The sequence below is a fragment of the Pan troglodytes genome, chromosome 4 (genome assembly GCF_028858775.2).
Source record: "Pan troglodytes isolate AG18354 chromosome 4, NHGRI_mPanTro3-v2.0_pri, whole genome shotgun sequence".
NCBI lineage: Eukaryota > Metazoa > Chordata > Mammalia > Primates > Hominidae > Pan > Pan troglodytes.
The window spans coordinates 39729680-39750676 of NC_072402.2; the positions used below are offsets into that span (position 1 = coordinate 39729680).

The 20997-nt window shown below is 41.3% G+C and overlaps 1 protein-coding gene across 1 annotated transcript in view; it reads right to left on the reverse strand.

Annotated features, from left to right (window-relative positions):
* Positions 1-20997, reverse strand: part of SV2C (synaptic vesicle glycoprotein 2C) — a 245001-nt gene that overhangs the window by 13642 nt on the left and 210362 nt on the right. Inside the window, exons 8-12 of the mRNA XM_526889.8 lie at positions 20575-20663; positions 16498-16662; positions 13513-13646; positions 11527-11730; positions 10914-11073 (exon numbers count right to left, since the gene is read on the reverse strand). Coding sequence (XP_526889.2) covers positions 10914-11073; positions 11527-11730; positions 13513-13646; positions 16498-16662; positions 20575-20663 — 752 coding nt within the window. The remainder of the gene's footprint in view (positions 1-10913; positions 11074-11526; positions 11731-13512; positions 13647-16497; positions 16663-20574; positions 20664-20997) is intronic.

Here is a 20997-nt window from a genome sequence, read left to right on the forward strand (position 1 = left end):
TCGAGACCAGCCTGGCCAACACGGTGAAACCCCGTCTCTATTAAAAATACAAAAATTAGCTGGGAGTGGTGGAAGGCACTTATAATCCCAGTTACTCAGAAGGCTGAGGCAGGAGAATTGCTTCAATCTGGGAAGCAGAGATTGCAGTGAGTGGAGATTGCATCACTGCACTCCAGCCTGGGTGACAGAGTGAGTGAGACCCTGTCTCAAAAAAAAAAAAAAAAAAAAAGTGGCCCCTGAGCCATAAGCACACAGGAAATGTGAGCAGGGGACTTGGCCACAGCCACATAGTGGCAGCAGAAAGTCAACACCTGGACTCAGAAAAACATGAAGGCCAAAACCTAGAACTGGAATGTGCTGGAACAGGCCTATACCGCGTGAGCTACATTTATGACTTTTGAGAGATTTACAACTTTCACAAAGGAGGGAGAGAAAAGTAGGGACCATGATGGATGGAAAAAAATCCATTTCAACCTGTCATTACATATACTTTCGTTTTGAAGATTTCAAGAGATAAGGGAAAATTGACTTATTTTTCCCAGTTAGGGTATTGAGGGAAGCTGACCAGCACAGACTAAACCCAAAAAATGAAATGCATCTTCTGTTGGTGTTCTCAGTTCTACCGCAAAGAGGGTTGAAAGTAATTTTGCTGGTGGCAGGGACTGAGGACGGAGAAATGAGGGAAAAGTAAGCTCCCCCACACCAATATGTTAGATGGTTGGGGCTCCTTTCAGATTTATGGCAAGCTGGAAAATCCATTCTATGTCTGGCTCATGTCACATTTATATTTCATGTCTATTAGAAGAATCTCACGCCACATCAATTGTTTGTGATCTACATTACATATAATAGGCTCTCTGCTTATCTTTGACACAGGTGAGGGGCTGATGTAGAAACTGTCAAAAGACTATACAATGACTTGTATATTCAATAATGGCTCAAACTTCAAAGGTCTATCATTTTGCCCTGCTCTTCATTTCTTTCCTCATAATGCTTCTCAAAGCAATCTTGTCTTTCCAGCCTCACAATCAAGGACAAATTCCTGAATGCAACATTTGCTTTTCCATCTTCCCGCTTCACCTCACTCATCCCTGCAGAAGTATAGGTATTCCTCGCTTCTTCAAGTCCATGCCTAAGAATTAAGAACCTTGGGGAGAAGGGTACTGCATCGACTACTGCATCTCAATCATTGTGGCAGATGTACCACAGCACTGGGAAGTTGGCCTTGGCAAGAATCTCAAGCTGTTACTACAGAGTTGGGAAGAAGGTTTAGGATCAAGATAGAGGTGACTGACCAAGGTGAGTGCATGAGCAGAGAGGTGCCTTCAACTTCCACTGCAGACAGTTCTGACATCTTGCCTCTACCTGAGGCGAGTTCTAGTCCTGGGCAAGTCAGTCCAGTGAATGTCGTTGAGAACTAGCTGCAAACTATTACTGCCCTACTGACCTAAGCACAGAGGTTATAGGGAAGTCTAACTTGCAAAGCCTTCTCTCAATGTCACACACCATTTTTGAAGATCAAGACATCTCCTTAATACTTTGACCACTTGCTTCCAGGCTAGTTTTTTTGTATTCCACTCTGCCAGCCTGAGTTTCTAGCTCACTGAACTCTTGTCTCCTGGCCTGGTATCCTAACTCTGGTGTCTGTTATTTCTTAGTCCAGATCTGTGTTACCTCTGGATTTTCTTACGTTGATGGATTTACCCCCAGACTCCAACTCTTGCCTCTCAGACATGTTATTTCTATGGAGACCTTTGTTTTCTGTTTCCTTTGACTTGAACTATTCCAGGTCTCTCTCTTAGACATATTTTCAGAATCTAACCACTTTCTCACCACCTCCACTGGCACCATTATCTCTTGCCACATTTCTTGCTGTGGCCTTCATAAGTCAGTTCATGTCACTCATCTGCCCCAAACCCCACACTGGATTTCATTTTACTCAGCAAGAAGACCAAAGCCCTTTTAGTGTCCACTCTGACCCCATGGCTTCTTACCCTCTACCTTGGTCATTCTGCTCCAGCCAGACAAGCTTTGCCTCTCTTCCAACTGGTCTCTCACACTCCCACCTCAGGACCTTTGCACCTGCTGCTGCCTCTGCTGTGAATACACTCTCTCCAGATGTCTGCCTGGGTCTTTGCTCAAATGTCAGCTTTACAGTCACATCCCCCTAGACCATTCTACTTACAGTTGTAACTCTCCTTACCCCAGCATTCTCTACGCTCCACGTAGCTTTATTTTTCTCTACAGCACTTAGCACCATCCAATATACTACATCTATTTTACTTATCTGTTTGTTGGACTGTCTTCCTCAAACTATTATAGAATATAAGCTCTATCAAGGCAAAGCTTTCTGTCTGTTTTGTTCACTGCTGTCTCCCAATGACTAGAATAGTTCCTGGCACAGGATATGCATTCCATAATCATTTTTTTTTTTTTTTGAATGAAATAGTGAATGACCTCTCTATCCCCAGCTCAGGTATCTTTCTGGCATCCAAACAAAAATATTCAAATGCCAATCGGACAGCCCCAGGTTGACGTAAAAACTCAACTTGTCCAAAATGGAACTTATTACCTTCTTGACCACAGCCCAGACCCACTGTCCCTCCTGTGTCCCAGCCTCAAAATGCCATTGTGCTCCTGCAGGTGGTTTTTAAAATTAAAAAACATAAACAAAACCTCCCATCTCCATTCACTCAACTGCACACGCAGAAACTGGAATCATCTTTGACAATCTCTTTTCTTCCCCCTAACATCTAATCAAGCACCAAGGTTTGTTGAATGTATCCCTAAATATCTGTGAACATGTTGAGTGTTGACTTTTCCCCTTTCCAATCTACATTTTTCTTTCTTTCTGTTTTTTTTTTTTTCTTTTAGATGGAGTTTCACTCTGTCGCCCAGGCTGGAGCACAGTGGTGCGATCTCGGCTCACTGCAAGCTCCGCCTCCCTGGTTCACGCCATTCTCCTGCCTCAGCCTCCCGAGTGGCTGGGACTACAGGCGCCAGCCACGATGCCCGGCTAATTTTTTGTATTTTTAGTAGAGACGGGGTTTCACCATGTTAGCCAGGATGGTCTCGATCTCCTGACCTCGTGATCCGCCTGCCTTGGCCTCCCAAAGTGCTGGGATTACAGATGTGAGCCACCGTGCCTGGCCTCCAACCTACATTTTAAGTGTCTTAACCAGCCTCCCTGCCTTCTTTCTGGCCATTAGAGGGAGCTCTCTAAAGGCCAAGAATGATCTTGTCATTCTCTGTAAGACAGCTCAAAGTCTCCCCGTCCCCACACAATAAGGCAATGTGAAAGAGTCTTCATGACTTGTTCTTTGAGTAACTCTTTTACTTCCAGAGCTTGTTAGCTGGTATTTGCTCTAACTGAAATGTTCTTTCCATCTTTTTGACTGGTTATCACCTACTAGATCTCAATTAAATGGTTCTTCTTTCAAGAAACCCTCTCTGATGCTCTGAGCATCATGCACTTCCCACGTAATAACCCTGACCACTATATTACAACTGAAGTTTGCTTGTGCTTATGAGAATAAAGACCACAACTGATTTACTCACGGTTGTATCATAGGTGCTCAAAAAAATAGTTGTTGAGTAAATAAACAGTATTAAAATTCACACTGAGATGGAATAGATATACTTTTCTTATTCTTCTTGATAAGTACAACAAAATATCCTGGACATTATATATAAAACAAACAGAACAAGACTGAAAGAGGAAAAAGGCAGAACTGCTAGGGAGCTTGGGGATGGGGAGTTCCCTACGTTTGCCTTCTGCTCCATAGATCTCAGACTTGGAATTGAACAAGTTGCCAACCCAGAAATGCCATTAGGCACAGACAAAGAAAAGCCCCAACCAAAGCCTGCTCTCTCCAGCCCAAGGACCAGGAAAACGGCAGTCTAGCAAGATAGAAAACTTTTAGATAATAACCTCTCTCCTCAGACCAAACACCAGGAAAAAATTGTAGCTCAACTGCCAGCTACATCAGCAAAGGTCTGGTGGTAGCCTAGATTTCCACCCTTGTGAAACTAACAAGACCTGTCAACACTACCATTGGGATGCCATCAGAGAAGGGTAAGTAAGGAGCTGGGACTTTCATCCCTGCTGGGTGGTAATGAGCTCCTCCTTCCCTCCCTCCCATGGTATCCATGATCAGGAAGGGAGTGTGGACTCCCAGCAGTAATGAGAATGCCCACTCTTGGGTGTCACTGGAGCTTAAGTGGAGTACCTGGACTTCTACGTCCACCTGGTAATAATAAGGCAATGCCTCCCTTTCTCTTGCCAGAGAGGAGTCAGAGAAAGCCAATTCAAGCAAAAGGCTTAAATAAGATCCAAATTCTCATAACATAATATGTAAATGACTGCTTCCAATCAGAAACTGTTTGTCATACAAATAAACAGGAAGATTTCAAACAGAATGAAAAAAGACAATCAATAGATGGCAACACTGATATGACAGAGATGTTAGAATTATCTGATGAATATTTTAAAGCAGCCATAATAGGGCTTCAGTGAGCAACTATGAACACACTTGAAACACATGAAATTTAGAAAGCATCATGGAAAAAATAGAAAGCCCTAGCAAAGAAGTAGAAGAAATAAGAACTAAATGAAAATTTTAGAACTGAAAAATATGATAACCAAAATAAAAAGCTTAGTGGTTGGGCTCAACAGCAGAATGGAGGAGACAGAGGAAAGAACCAGTGAACTGGAAGACAGAACAATGGAAACTATCTAAAGTGAAGAACAGAGAAAACAAACTAAATCAGGGGCCTGCGGAACTATAACAAAAGATCTAATATTTATGTTGCTGGAGTTCAGGCAGAAGAGAAAAAGGGCAGCACTGAAAAAGTATTCAAATAGTTAAATTTTACGGGAGGCCATTGTTTTGGGCTAGTCTCCTGCACCTAGGCCACAGCAGACCAGTCCTAAGCAGAATGGAGTCACTCCTGCTAAGTGCCACCTAATCAAATTGAACTTTGAAAAGAGCCAGTTTTCCAAAAAACAGGTGATTCCGGCCAACCCAAATGAGCATAATAAGGAAGTCCCCTCTGTTTTAGCCCTTTACAGAAAGGGACTTTGAAAGGTCCATCTGCTTTTTGTTCTCTGTATCTGCTCTCTTTAGAGCTTTTCTGCCTATGAAGCCAACTTTCTCTGCTCAGCTCATTAGAGCACTCACCCCATTTTATAGAGTGAGGTGTTGCCTGCTTCTAGAATAGCAGATAAAAGTCAACTAGCTCTTTACACTAAATTTGTTGTAATTTTGTTTTTTGACAAAATAAATAATGGCTGAAAACCTCATAAATTTGGCAAAAGCTGTAAACCTACAGATTCAAGAAGCTGAGCAAAGCCCAAACATAGTAAACCCAAAGAAATCCATGGCAGGCAAAGAAAAAACCTGAAAAGCAACCAGAGGAATCAATAGTTTATTCCTACTGGGAAAAAATACTTAAGACTGTAGATCATCCCCCTCTACAAATGTGGTATCTGTTTTCAGAATTCCCACAACAGACTCAGCAGTAACCCCTCACTTGCCCCAGAGAACACTGGATCTTATCTATCTTTTAAATATTGGCTTCTCTGAATAATAGGAGAAAGCTAAATGTCATAATTGCTTTAATTTGTAATTAATTTTTACTATTAGTGAAGCTGAGCATTTTTATATGCTAAGTGTTTGTTGACATTTCTTTATGAATTTCCAATTTATATATTCAGGTTATTAATTCATTTCTGTTTCAACCCCCTCCTGCCCTCAATTTATAATTTATATGTGCCTATGGTATTTTTTGCTGTATAGAATTCACATTTTGTTTTACCCAGAGAATTCTTTTAACCTTCTCCCTGATGGTTTCTGGTTTTGAGGTCATGCTTATAACTAGCAGCTAAGGTTTTAGGGAATGTAGATTTGTTTTTGATTTGCTGTCCAGGGGTACAGTTTCCCACCTTTTGCATAGCTAAATCCTCTGAATAATAAATTGCACTTTAGTAATAATCTCCAGCCTTAAATATATGGTATAAGTAAAGAATAAATATTTGGTCTTCATCCCCAGTTCCCGGCATTGAGCTCCTAAAACCCTTGGATAAGAGTATCTTTTGCAGCCTGGCACAATGGGTCATACCTATAATACCAGCTACTTCAGAGCCTGGGGCAGAAGAATTGCTTGAGGCCAGGAGTTTGAGACCAGCCTGGGCAACACAGTGAGACCCCCATCTCTTAAAATAAAAAAAATAAAATTAGCCTGGCATGGTGGTGCACATCTGTAGTTCCAGCTACTTTGGAAGCTGATGGGGGAGGATCACTTGAGCCCAGGAGTTTGAGGCTGTAGTGAGCTATGATTGAATCACTGCCTTCCAGCTCTGGTTACAGATTGTAGCTCTGGGCAACAGAGGGAGACCCCATCCTTCCCCCTACTCCACCAAAAGAGTGTCTTTTGTAGGCTAATGAGATGACTCTTGGCTGAGGGGATCCTAGATAGTGTCTGGATTGGGCTGGTCTCCAGAAAAACCAACCATATGTCCAGAGGGTTGGAATGTTCAGTCCCCTCCCACCTCTTTTTGTGTCCCTTAAATCATCATGTCCCAGTCATTGTGTAAGTGCTCTCTAATCTGGGGAAAAAGCTAGAATGTCACCATGCATCTGTTTAAGATTGCAATTGTTATGCTCATTTTTGCTACTGAGGTTTTGAAGAAAGGAGGATGTTGATGGCATTTACAGAATGGAAAAATGGTTGTTTCATTTTTTTTGGCACAGAAAAGTGCTATTCAGTAAGTACATCTAGATTTAATTCCAAAATTTCCTGCCTCTTTATCAAACGATCTAGGTAGGACAACTTATAAAAGACACAAAATTAATAAAATGGGCATAAGAGGGGGCAAATCAAGATAAGGAAGAGTGAAACAAGTATCTGGACTATGCAGATTTAGCAGAGACACAGGCTCTCTGCTTCCGGATTGCACAACAGAGAAGGAAATGTGAAGAATTACACAATTTTTATCATATGAAGTGAGGACACATAACAGCTTCTCAAAGCATGGGTGGAGGAATACAAAATGATTCCTAGAACCCACCCCTGAGATGTTCAGTCTTCATGGTAGACTCTGAGTAGAAGAAGATGTGTCCTATAATGAACAACGTCCTCATTAGTGTTTTCATAGTAAATGCAAATGTAATCCTAATAGAGATTGGATGTGTGCCCCACCCAAATCTCATGTTAGAATGTAATCCCCAGTGTCAGAGATGGGGCCTGGTGGGAGATGATTGAATTATGGGGGCAGATTTCTCATGAATGGTTTAGCACTATGCCCTTGGTACTGTCCTCGCAATGGTGAGTGAGTTCCTGTGAGATATGGTTGTTTGAAAGTGTGTGGCACCTCCCCTTGAGCTCTCTTGCTCCTGCTCTTTACATGTGATGTGCCTGCTCCCCCTTTACCTTCTGCCATGATTGGAAGCTTCCTGAGGCCTCCCCAGAAGCAGATGCCACTATGCTTCCTATGCTTCCTGTATAGTCTGCAGAACCATGAGCCAATTAAACCTCTTTTCTTATAAATTACCCAGTCTCAGGTATTTCTTTATAGGAATGCAAGAACAAACCAATACAAATCCCAGTATTAAGAGAGGGGGGCCTTTAGGAGATGATTAGGTCATGAGGGCTTCTCCCTGGTGAATGGGATTAAGGCCCTTATAAAAGAGGCTTCACACAGTGTTTGGCCCTTCCTGCCCTTCTGCCTTCCACCATGTGAGGACACAGTGTTCGTCCCCTCTGAAGGACTCAGCAACATCTGGAAGCAGAGAGTAGCTCTCACCCAAGACACCAAACCTGCCTTGATCTTGAACTTGCCAGCCTCCAGAACTGTGAGAAAATGAGTTTCTCTTCTTTATAAATTACTTAGTCTCAGGTACTTTGTTAGAGCAACACAAGAGAATGAAGTAAAGCACAGCCTCTAGCCAGAATTTTTGTGTTCTATTCCTGTATTCTTGTATTCTATCCTGCCCCCATGGGGAGATGAAGCTATAGAGTATCTCAACTGGTTGGGATTTTCCTCTAATAGCTGAGTTAGAGATCAGTGGAGACCTCCTAATGCAACCCAGAGAAACATGGAAATGGTGGAAGAGGTTTTAGCCTGAAACATTTTCAGATACCCACTAATTAGCTCATACTAGCGAATTTACCACGGCCATGGTCACGCTGCTCTGGAGCACAAGTCATCTTCTAGATCACCAAAGGAAATGACTTCCTGTGATTATCTGATGACATCTACTTAAGTGCTGGAGAGCGTCTGCCAGCAAGAGCGTGACCGCGGTGAGAATGCACCTGGCAGACCTTTGTGTTATCATGCTGGTGTGCACAGAGGTGTTTTCCCACATGCTGCTCCCAGACAATGACTGGACGTGACAGGACTATTACTGCAGGCTGCTTCCTGGGTCACACAGGACTCCTGTGAGGCTGATGCTGTCATGATCCCTGGGTCTCCAACAGCCTTGCCAAACCTTCCTTAGATTACTGGATAGTCTGGGAGATTCCACCCAAATGCTCCTTCCTCCCTCCTTCACTCAGGCTTAGAGTTGCATTACAGCTCTCCCATACTTCACTCCCTCTCCATCTTCTCTCACAGTCATTTCCTCTAATAACATTTTTGCATGTTTAATCCCATCCTGACATCTGCTTCATGGAGGACCTGAATTAATACAAATAAGCAACGTTTGTTTTTATTTCAATTGATATTTAACCTTTCTGACAACAGAAACACGGTAGGTCTGTACTTCTCACAGGAAGGACCTGACCAATTTCAATTTATGAGGGTTTTTTTTTTTAAGCCAGATTTTTGTCCTAGGTGAATACTCATCCTTCTATTCCTTATGGCAGAGGGATAAGCAGCTGATTCTCCTAAAACAGTATCACACTCTTACAGTATACAAGAAAAAGGAAGGAGGCTATGACCTAGCCTTGTTTTAACATTGAGGAGGTTATTTTATTTTATTATTTATTTTTTGAGACAGGTTCTCTCTGCTGCTCAGGCTGGAGTGCAGTGGCACAATGGGCTCAAGCAATTGAGGGGTTCATTTTAAATGTATAGTGTAATCCACATCTAAGCTCTGTTTGCAGAATGAGAGGTTGATGAAAGAAAGCTCAATGAAGCTCAGAGTCTTAATCTTGCTTTTGGCCGCACCAGCCCTGGCAGGACCTCGTTCACAAAGACAGAGAATTAACATTTGTTGAATGAATGAAGGAGATGCCGTACAAAGATTGTATGGTTCCTTTCAGAGCCTAAATATTTAATAGGTGGGTCACTGAGGGTCTGAACTAGAATATTTGATAAGCAGACATCCAGGGTTGAGTGTTAGATGTTCTGCAGGGAGATGGATGGAGGGGTACCTACAGGGTTCTGCAAGCTCAGCAATAGATGTTGTTGAAGAAGAAATATAAGTTAGAGACAGGACAGGACACACAGAGAATGCACCTCTTTGGGGTCAATAAAAAAAGGGAATGAGCCCAGAGGAAGCACTCAAGATCAGTTGCAAATTGATATCCCAAATGTTTTGGCATAGTTCTAGGAAAAAACTCTCCTACATTTCAAAGTCCAGATAATACTGACTCCACCCTCTGGCACAGAGGACTTCTATGGCAACATAGCACAGGAGTGGTACATGAAGGCAAAGTCCATTTGTCTTAGCTCATATCAAATGGTAAAGCAGAGCTTCTTTTATTTTAATTTAGCTATTCAAGCTGCTGAAGCTATACCCAAAAGCCCTAGCCCTTTCTCTGATATGAGTCTCTGTGTTTCCATATTGGGAGCAATTTTTTTTTTTTTTTTTTTTTTTTTTTTGAGATGGAGTCTCACTCTTGTTGTCCAGACTGGAGTGCAGTGGCATGATCTTGGCTAACTGCAACCTCTGCCTCCCAGGTTCAAGCCATTCTCGTGCCTTAGCCTCCTGAGTAGCTGGGATTACAGGCACCCGCCGCCATGCCTGGCTAAGTATTTTTTTGTATTTTTAGTAGAGACGGGGTTTCACCATGTTGGCCAGGCTGGTCTCAAACTCCTGACCTCAGGTGATCTGCCCGCCTCAGCCTCCCAAATTGCTGGGATTACAGGCATGTCCCACTAGGCCCAGCACAATTGTTTTTTATAACTAGAAATGTGTTTGGCTTTCCTCCAACAAACCAGGAAGGTCAAGAGATATGTTCTAGATACCTCTTTGTGGTTGCTTAATGCAGAGCTCATGCAGACACATCTGCAAACCTAAGGAAACGACCCTCTAAGGACTGGTTAGCCACTTAAAGTGTGGGCCAAGATAGGCTATTAAATTCTAATCCTCACTGCTTCATTACAGCTTCCTCATATTGTTAGCCTACAAACTAAGTTAAGGACACACTTAAATTCCTTCACTGGCTTCATTGCCCTATTAATTCCTTCTAGCACATATGTTTCCCTATATTTTCTTTTTAAAAGATACGAGTGGAACCTACAACTTTGTGAAGCCAGATATTTTTGGATTTTTACTTTTCTGGGGAAGTGACAGTTTGGCTTTTTTTTTTTTTTTTTTTTTTTTGAGATGGTGTCTCACTCTGTTGCCCAGGCTGGAGTGCAGTGGTGTGATCTTGGCTCACCACAACCTCTGCTACCTGGGTTCAAGTGATTCTCCTGACTCAGCCTCCTGAGTAACTGGGATTACAGGCACCTGGCACCACACCCGGCTAATTTTTGTATTTTTAGTAGAAACGAGGTTTCACCATATTGGCGAGGCTGGTCTTGAACTCCTGACCACAGGTGATCCACCCACCTTGGCCTCCCAAAGTACTGGGATTACAGGCATAAGCTACCGTGCCCAGCCAGTTTGGGTTGTTTTAAAATAATTTTTCAGTGGTCTCACAGGGCTTAGAGTGCCTCTTACTAGAGGCCCATTTCAACATACCTCCGGTCTGTGGGGTACAGTTCCACAGTGACCACGTCAAGAGAGTTCCAGGCTGAGATGGTCAATCCATTGTACAGACACAGCATGCCTATCATCATGGATTCACTGGTGCCGAACCAAAGGAAGAAACAGCTGATCCCCGAAAGCACCATAGAGCCACCTGCCAACAATGCAGACAAAAGGCTGGAATGTTTCCCGTCATCTTAGTAAAGCAAGAACCCTTGGGTCCTTGGGATTGCTCAAGAAAACTGAATTCTAAGTGGAAGCTGCAGGATGGGCTCCATAAAGCTCAAGAACTGGTGCATTCACCTGAATGAAAGGCTCTAACTGCCTCTGAACGCAGAAAGTATGAAATGCATATCATCTTTTACTCAGCTACTTAAGTGGGAAAATATACATTTTACACATAGTTTTTCAGTCTGTTAACTCATGGAAACCACTCAAATGAAATGTAATTAGACATAATTTTCACTATAATTTAGTCCCAACGTAAGGTCTAAAGGATTTCTCCTCATTGGATGCAAATCCCTAATAGATGGGAGTACAGGGGGAAACAGGGTCCCTCTGGATTGCAGGGGCAGCTCTTTTATTTGACATGAAACTGAGTACATACCTAGCATTGTTAAGCGCCCAATTCTGTCCATCAGCAGAGCAGACACAATGTTCCCTGGCAATACTGCCAATGTCCCCAGAAAGTTGACAAAATAAATCCAGTAGGCACTATAGTCATCATCAAAGGTAATCTGACATCCCGTCTTGTTGTGAAAAAACGAGCAGTTTTTAAATTCACTGTCAATGAATTTATATGGCTCAAAATCTGTAGAAACAACAACAAAGACAATTCATCAAGCTCTTACCAGGCATGCACCAGTATAAGAAAGCCTATGGAGAATTCGGAGAGGAATCCAGTATTGTAAATTCCTTGAGGGCTTTCAGGCCTATGCTAGCTTGACTTTTTGGGTCTTCTGGCCAAAGCATAGGATCTAGTCTGGGTCTTCACATCATAAAGTAGGTGAATGATGAGATACCTTTGCTGAATAAAGGAATAAATTAAATTAAGGGGTCCAGTTATCTTCTGATTTCCTATGGTTGGCCATTGCTAATTATATTACTTACTTACTCCTTTACAATATTACTTTGTCCTAATTATCATGTTACATAAAGACTATCATTGTAGTACTAATAGCGTCCATACTACAATTATAAAAACAATTTGTTTCAAAATGTGCATGGGCTGGGTGTGGTGCCTCATGCCTGTAATCCCAGTGCTTTGGGAGGATGAGGCAGGAGGATTGCTTGAGCCAGGAGTTCAAGACTAGCTTGGACAACATAGTGAGACACCATCTCTACAAAAATAATAATAATAATAATAATTTTTTATTTGAGGCCGCAGTGAGCTGTGATTGCGCCACTGTACTCCAGCCTGGATGACAGAGCAAGACCCTGTCTCTAAGGAAAAAAAAGTGCAAGAGTCAGCCTTATCATTGCCATTTTATGAGACTAGAGGGCACAGAGAAGGAACAAGTCTTTCCTGAGGCTGAATTTATAATTTAAAGTCTATGTGCATGAATCTACTGAGGAACAAGAGTCAGCCTCATCTGAAGGTCACCAGCATTCATTGCTAATCTTTCCTTGAATTTGAAACCATCCAAGAAGAGTTGCAGATGGTGGTGGTTTCTGCTAAAAGGCTGTGAGAATTGAAACTATCTTCCTTGCTGATCAAGATCTGACAAAATGTTCGTCTTCTGAGGTTTAATGGGTTAGAAGACAGGTAGATAGCATTGCTCAAAAAACAAAAAAACAGAAAGACACCTGACCCCATTCTTCTTTGGAGCTAGGCAGAGCCCTTGTCTGAGCACTAAGAAGGCAGGTCTGGCAACAGGGCAAATGCTGATGCTCCTGCCAATGCCACGCTGTTATGCTGGATTCATTTTACAGGACACACAGACCAATGTTTGGGAGTGGGAAAGTGGAAGGCACAAGCTTTGAAATCAAATAAATCTGGGTTCAAACATCTGTTATTACTAGTTCTATAATTGTGGACAAATTACTTAATTTTCCTAAGCCTCAGCTACTGTGAAAACTAAATGAGATAATGAATGTCTAATGACCTAGAGTAGAAAACAGTATATAGGTGTTCAATCAATGCTTGTTTGCCTTCCTTTTTTTCCCCCTGGGGAGTTTAAAATACCCCATTGTATGGATTTGGCCAAAATATATATCTATCTGAGCATAGCCACATATTGTCTATCTCTGTTGGCTATAGAGTTGAGGCATTTAAACAAACACCAGATTTTGAACCCAGGATTATCAAAACAAATAAACTTCAGGTTAGGTCTTTGCTTTAAAAATTTATTCATCAAAGGATTTTTTTGTTGTTGTTGCCAACTTTTGAACTTTGGCAAGCTCCATTTGCACTAAATCTGACAAAGACAAACAATACAAGCCAACCTTTGATCCAACCTGATTTAGAGAACTTGTTCCATTTATTCTTTAATATCCACTTCCCGCATAAGCCTCTGCCCACATTATCACATGGTTATCGCAGTGAGCCCTTGGAGAGGCCTCAGGTAGAGGCAGTACTAAGTAGCACACCTACCTGTGTTGTCAAAAACAGTGTCAATAAATGTGCAGTTCTTGAAGTAGGTGTTCACTGAAGTTACATCCTCAAAGGTGCAGGACTTAAAAACGGAGTCTTTGAAAGTCACAGATTTGAACTTGACCCCTATGAATCTGCCCAACACACAGAAAAATTCATATCAATCAATGACTGTGTCCATCAAGGTTCAAAGCTAAGTCAAATAGTTTTAGAGATGGAATGCCCCACTATGGACTGTCTTAATTATAAAGAACACAGAGTTCTGGATTTTCTTAGCTCTCTGCTTTTTCCCCTTTTTCTCATCCAGGCTGACCTTTGGCTATCTTGTTGCTTACCAATATTATTTTTCACCAGGAAAAGAGATGACACTCCTAACTTCCCTTAGCTTTTTGCAATGTTGGTAAAAAGTTTTGTGGGGTATGCAATTGAAGATAGTTTGGGGATTACCTGGGGCTATTCTTTAGGTTTTAATCCTATCGTCTCTTCATGTATATCTTTATTTGAATATTCTCTATTTGGGGTTAATGGCTCTAACTTAAGGATGTCCTCCTACCCGATCTTTTAATAACTTTATTTTTCCCTAGCTGAAAATCCAAGTCTTCTTCATTCTAGTGTAGGGACCTCTAATTATCCTGAAGAGAGAGCACGAGAATTCTGTTTCATTTATGTGAAGAATAACTGACTTGGGGTTGAAGAAACTCATAGGCGATGCTCATTTCCAGGATAATTTTTCTTCTCACAGCCAACGGATAGTCCTTGAACCAAAAGGAATTATGAGAACTCTGCTTATTTTTGGAAACATGAAGAATGATGAAACCTGTTCAGGTACATTTTTGGGTGTTATAAGGGGGAATTCTACGTGGTAAAGATGGTAACAGTCATAATGATCATAACATCTTAGAAGAGTCCATGGTCCAGGCCTTATCAGCATTGATAAGGACTCCCAGAAGACACAGATAAATATTCATTAATGTGTCTTGGTACTTTATTAAGAGACTGTGAATGTACACTTAGCCAGTCACTGAGAGGAAAATGCTTGTTCTCCTGGGGAAGGAGTTGTTATGTCAATACCACTCTTATTAGGGGCAGAAAGGGACTGATCCTTCTAGGTAAGTAGGTTGATTTAAAAGCAGTTTACTAACTATTGAGTACTTTCAAATTTATTCTCTCCCTAATACCCAATTACATGTGTTGGTTCAAAATGCACATGGCCTCACAGACCAATCAGCTTAAAAAAAAAAATCATTCCCATGGTACATTACCTGGAAATAATAATAATGATCTCGTTTCAATCCCCACTCCAGGGACCCAGAGTAAAAACATCTAAATGCACCAAAAGAGACTAAATAATGGCACATCTTTAAAAAGTTATCAATTTTTTCTGTCATGGAACTGAATTTGGAAAAGGGAATGAATCAGTTTTATTTTTTGAATGGATAATTCAGAGAGTACACATGGTGCACAATTCGAAAGGTTGAAGACGGAAAATGTCAGTCTTTTCCCATCCATCCCCAGGCCACAAGTTCCTCTGCCCAGAATAACCATTGTTGTCAGTTTCTTGTGTGCTCCTCCAGGGGCATTCTGTGTCTAAAGTACACCTGCTTTATCTCCTTCTAGTCTACCTTGGAGGTTATTCCGTACCAGTACATAAAGAGTTGCCATTTTATGATGCTGAATAAAAAAGCTATTTTTTAAAAAATGATTTTGTTAATGGTATTTCAAATTTTCCTGAAGGACAAAAAAATTGTTTCTATCATCTTTTAAAATAAATGTGTAACATATATGTTTTACAAAAACTGTAATACTATTAAAATTAGTAATCATTATATTGCTAATGTAAAAAAGTTCTAAGCAGTGACTGAATATCCAGTTTAGAACTTTAACATATATTACTAAAACTATGACTGTCAGAGACACAAACATATATTAGAAATTTCTAATGGAGTAACAATACTTTTGAAAGTCAATTTTCACCCTGGCATCACAGAGGACTTGACACTAAGCTTTCTGTGAAATGTTAAGTGCAGATTCAAGTCAGTATTTTATGTGGGAGAGTGAAGGTGATCCCACTTGGCTTGGATTATGATTAGTTCCTTCATTGAATTGCTAATTTGAACAATTACCTCCTAGTTAGTAACCCTCTTTTCCATTACATAGATCATAAGCATCCCACTGAATTCTTTTTCATCTTTCTAAACTGGTTTTTGCCCTGGGGAACTTTGATTATTTTAGAGTTTTATTTGATCACTTTTGAAATTGGGACAACTTCCTAAGAATGATGTAAATTGTCATGAACTGGCAATTATTTGTTCAGGCAACAAAAATACTTGGATATAAACAAGTACTTGGTCTACTCTTTTCCATCTCTAAAAGAATGACCCAGGACCACCTCCCTGAGTCAGTTCTCTCTTGTCATCAAGAAGTATTTCAGATCCCATAAAGGAGACCCTTCCGTCTTTCAAAGCCCTTTACTTTGGGGAATGATTCCTGTTCTCTAATTGAAACTCTTCCTGATGCAATTTAACCTCAATTCTGGATTCAGTGTATTGGGAAGGATGAATTCTGAAAAGTGGCTCTGTTTCTCAGGAATAGAAGACTCATATAATCACATTTCAGATTTCTTCTGTGAATTAAATAATCCTATAGCCTGTCTTATTTTCCCATACTCTTCACTCTTCTCTTCCTTCCATTATTTTTGTTGCTCTCCAACATTGCTCTAAATTTTCCTTCCACACCAGTCAAGTCCACTACCTAATAAATATGAAGCAACTTAGCTGCAAAAATAGTTTTAAGTGAAGTAATGGATACATTTGTACCTTTTATTTAAAGCCTATTCAGAAGTATTGAAATTCACCATGAAAATGACTAAATGTACAAACTAAAACAAACAAACAAAAAACTATGCCTGTTTCAGTGCAGGGAAAGCTAAGAAGAAATAAGTTTTTGTGAATAGGTAGCAAATTAAATTATTTCAAGTTTCTAGACCTGCCATTGTCGTATTCCATTCCAGTATGAATCTGATTTTCCATTGTAAAGTTAATACTGAAATTTGCATATTTATCTCTCTCCACATTTCTGGTTAGCAATGCATATTCATCGGACTGCAGATGTTTAATGACATCAGGGAACCAAACAGATAATCCATAGTACCTGCAAAGACAAAGAAATGTGAGTTTGTAAAGGCGCTAGCATGCCAGAGGCAATGAGCAACTCCCTGATGTTTTCAGAGTGGTAATAATTCCCAGAGAATGGCTGGCTCCCTATAACATTATGAGTAATTCATCATACAGCAATCCATGTGTCCCTCTCCCCCAGCGTTAATCTGCAAAAATCAAGCTTGAGAGATGGCCTATGGTTAGCTGGAGAACCCCAGGTATGTAATTCCTAAACCCTTCCTTTGGGAAGAGACATGCAGAAAGCATCCGATCCTATGCCCATACGTGGTGCCTGGTCTGAATGTGTCCTTCCAAAACTTATGTGTTGGAACTTAAACCCCAATATAATAGTATTAGAGGTGGGGGCTTTAGGAGGTGATTAAGTTATGAGGGCAGAGACCTCATGAATGAGATTAATGTCCTTATAAAAAGAGGTGCGAGGGTGCTGCCTCTCTCACTTTTTCCCTTCCATCCCTTCTACCACTGAGGACACAGTATTTGTCCCCTCTGGAGGACTCAGCGACAAGCTGCTATCTTGGAAGCAGAGACCGTGCCATTACTGCACACTGAATCTGCCAGCAGCTTGATCTTGGACTTCCAGTCTTCAGGACTGTGAAAAATAAAATTCCTATTATTTACAAATTACCCGTTGTGGTATTTTGTTATAGCAGCAGAAATGGAGTAAGACACCTGGCATCCTGGCCCCAATATCTTTCTCATCATTCCAGTCTGCTCTGAGAAACTCTCTCTCCCAGTCTGGTGGTACAAACTCCTGGGATCTAAGCACGGTGAGAGCCCCTAAAGAATGACCTCTTTTGCTAATGGGGAATCTTTCTCGGTTCCTACAGTGCTGTGATACTGCTATCCTGGGGGTAGAGTTCCAGTTCCCAAGGTAGTTAGAGGCTGGGAAGAGGACATTCGTGTTATTCTCAGAGATTCCAAGTTATTTCCCCTTTCTGCCTCTTGACCTCTAATGTGTTATTCTAACAGCTGTGTCATGCTGCTGTGCTGTTCAGTACAGAAGCCACTAACCACGTGTGCCTACTAGGCAGTTGAGATGTGGCTGGTTCAAACTGAGATATACTATAAATATAAAATACCACAGGATTTTGAAGACTTACAGAAAAAAAGAAGGTAAAAATTGTTGCTAATAATTTTTATACTGATCATATGTTGAAATGACAGTGGCTCACACCTATAATCCCAACACTTTGGGAGGCCAAGGCAGGCGGATCACAAGGTCAGGAGATCGAGACCAGCCTGGTCAACATGGTGAAACCCTACCTCTACTAAAAATACAAAAATTAGCCGGGTGTGGTGGTGCACGCCTGTAGTCCCAGCTACTCAGGAAACTGAGGCAGAAAAATAGCTTGAACCAGGGAGTCGGAGGTTGCATTGAGCCAATATCATGCCAATGCACTCCAGCCTGGCAACAGAGCGAGACTCCATCAAAAAAAAAAAAAAAAGAGAGAGAATGAATGAAACAAAATGTAGTATTAAAATTAATTTTATCTGTTTCCTTTTACTTTGTGTGTGTGTGTATGGCTACCAGAAAATCTGAAATGACATCTGTGGTTCACACGATATCTCTATTAGACTGTGCTGCTCTAAAGTAGTACCTCCCAAGGTAAGGTCCCCGGACCAGCAGGATCATCATCCCCCACAAACCCAGGTTCCAGTGAGACCTGATGAATTAAAAACTTTGGCAGGGGAGTCCTCCAGGGATTCTTCTGATGCACGTTCAAATTTGAGAACCACTGCTCTAGTTTATTCCCAGTGACACTTAGCTACACAGGGAAAGAAGAGGGTATGGGCATAGCCTTTGCAGGAGGACAGGCTGGGTTTGAATCCTGGTCTTGTCGCTTACTAGCTGCCTAAACTTGGGCCAGTTTTCTAAGCCTCAGTTGCCCATCTCTACTATTGCAATGATGGGAGTATCCACCTTCCTGGGTGGTTGCTCAGTTTAAATGGGATGTCAAGTACCTAGCACATAGAAAGTGCTCAGAAGACAGTATGAGTCATTTTTATCATCATTGTCATTAGGATTCCAGAAACATCTGTGCCTCAGGATTCCCACCCCTTTTCTTCATAGTAATGACTGTGGGGGTGTGAGGGTAGTTATTGAGGAAGAAATGACTTAGGGGTACAACATATATGGCATTGTTCTCTAGTCACATACATTCAGCACAAACCTTGAAATGGCAACAATGAGGAGGGCACATTACCCTGGAATGTCCATCCATCATCAATGATGTGGAGGGCTTTTGGCTAATTTGTCATTTATTTAGCAAACATTTACCGAACATGCACTAAATACTAGGCACCATTGAGGTTCCAGGGATACAGCAGTAAAACAAATCATAAAGCTTAAAATATGATCAATAATGAATTAGTAAACAAAATAAACAAGCCAGATAATGATGATTACTCTTTACACCTTGACAGCAGGACTTCCTTCTTGCTTATCTTTGTCTTCTTTGTCTTTAACCCCTTGCTTAGGTACAGAGTAAGCACTTAATATAGGTTAATATTCAGCCTTCCCTTCCTTCAGAGATTAATGGATTTTCTAGAGCTTGGGTGGGAATTACTTTACATATTCTAAGTCAACCCTCTTAATTTAGAAATGAGGAACTGAGAAATGTCTCCAAGTCACAAGCTAACCAAGTCACCCAGCAGAATGGGCTGCTAGGTCTCCTGACTCCCAGCTTCCTTCTTTCTCCATATTCCACCTCCTCAGGCACTAGGAAAGAGTGGTCACCTTTGATCACTTGCCTGGTTTGATTTAGGGAGGTTAAGAGATGAAACTTGCAACATAAATGTTAGGTTCTATAAGGTACTGAGATCCTGCTGACCTGAAAGTGTAGGGTATTATCTAATTTTTCTTTTCTAAACAGCAAATTAGGCAACAATAGAGTTGTACACACACATTCTAAAGTGACTATGTCAGCGATTAACAAATAAAATCTTGTTATTTTCTCCCTATTTCCTCTTTTCCTAGAACACATATATGGCAGTTTAATTCATTTGGCAACAACTATTTATTGAGCTGCTCTTACATGCCAGGAATATACATCAGTGAACAAGACATAAACAAAATTATTATTATTTTTTTAGAAATGGGGTCTTGATATGTTGCCCAGGCTGGAGGGCAGTGGCTAGTAACAGGTGTGATTATAACACACTTAAGCTTCCAACTCCTGGGCTCAGGCAATCCTTCACCTCAGCTTCCAGAATAGCTTGGAATATAGGTGGATGGCACCGCACTCAGCTTTGAACAAGGCAGTTAAAAACCCCTGTCCTCATGGAGCTTCCAGAGAGGGAAGCCAGAGCTTTACTCTTTATACAGAATAAAGGAGTGTTTTGCATATTAGAAGGTAGAAAGTGCTGTGGGGTAAAGTAGAGCTGAGAAGGGGATAGGGAGTGTGAAGGGGCTGCAATTTTTTAAAAAGAGAGGATGACATCACTGAGAAGGTGACATCTGAGGAAAGAGTTGAAGAGGGTAAAGAAATGAACCGGGCAGATGTCTGGAGGGGAAAGCAACTCAGGCAGAGGAACACCGCAAAGGCCCGAGATGGGAACTGTTCTAGAATGTTCGAAGAAGAGCAGAGAGTCTGGTATGGGTGGGGCTGGGCAAAGGAGGACAGGACAGAGAAGTCATGGGGCAAATCATCCAGGACCTTACTGGATTTTGCAGATACAATTGGTTTTGCTACCTTAGCTTTATGACAAAACAAATAAAATAACTGGTTTATAAAAACCATAACTGTCAGCAAACCTAAGCTGAAAAAAATTTCTTCCTTAGCAGGTTAACAGCATCAAGCAGTATCAGAAAAGAAAGCAGCATGGCTGGGAGTTACAATGTGGACATTGAACGATTTTGCTTGCCAAGAATTTAAATATCACTTACCCAAAGGACAGGGTGAACCAAACAATTGTAAGCTTTATTGTATTATCCCTGACTGGGTAGTTGAAACATCTCATAAAAGTCAGCCAAATCTGTGAAATATTAGAGAGTTAGTTTTCTCATGCAGTTACTTAGTCAACCCCACTCCCCGACCCCTTCCACCAAATTATAAAAAATGCTGAGTTGTCATTGGGTTGGATTCATTTCACCTTAAAATGTAAAAGTTAAAGGTAATTGGAATTTTCATTCTTCAGCTTCCTGGATGTCAATGGACAAGGTAACTCAAGATTTGAAGGCACCCTGCCACTGCCAAGACTCCTGGCCTAACACTTTCCCTTCCCACAGATGGAATGTATTGGCTAAATGCTGGTCGAGTGGGATCCAATTACCTGGCTCTAGTCCAGGAGTCAGGTGTCCTGGGCAGCA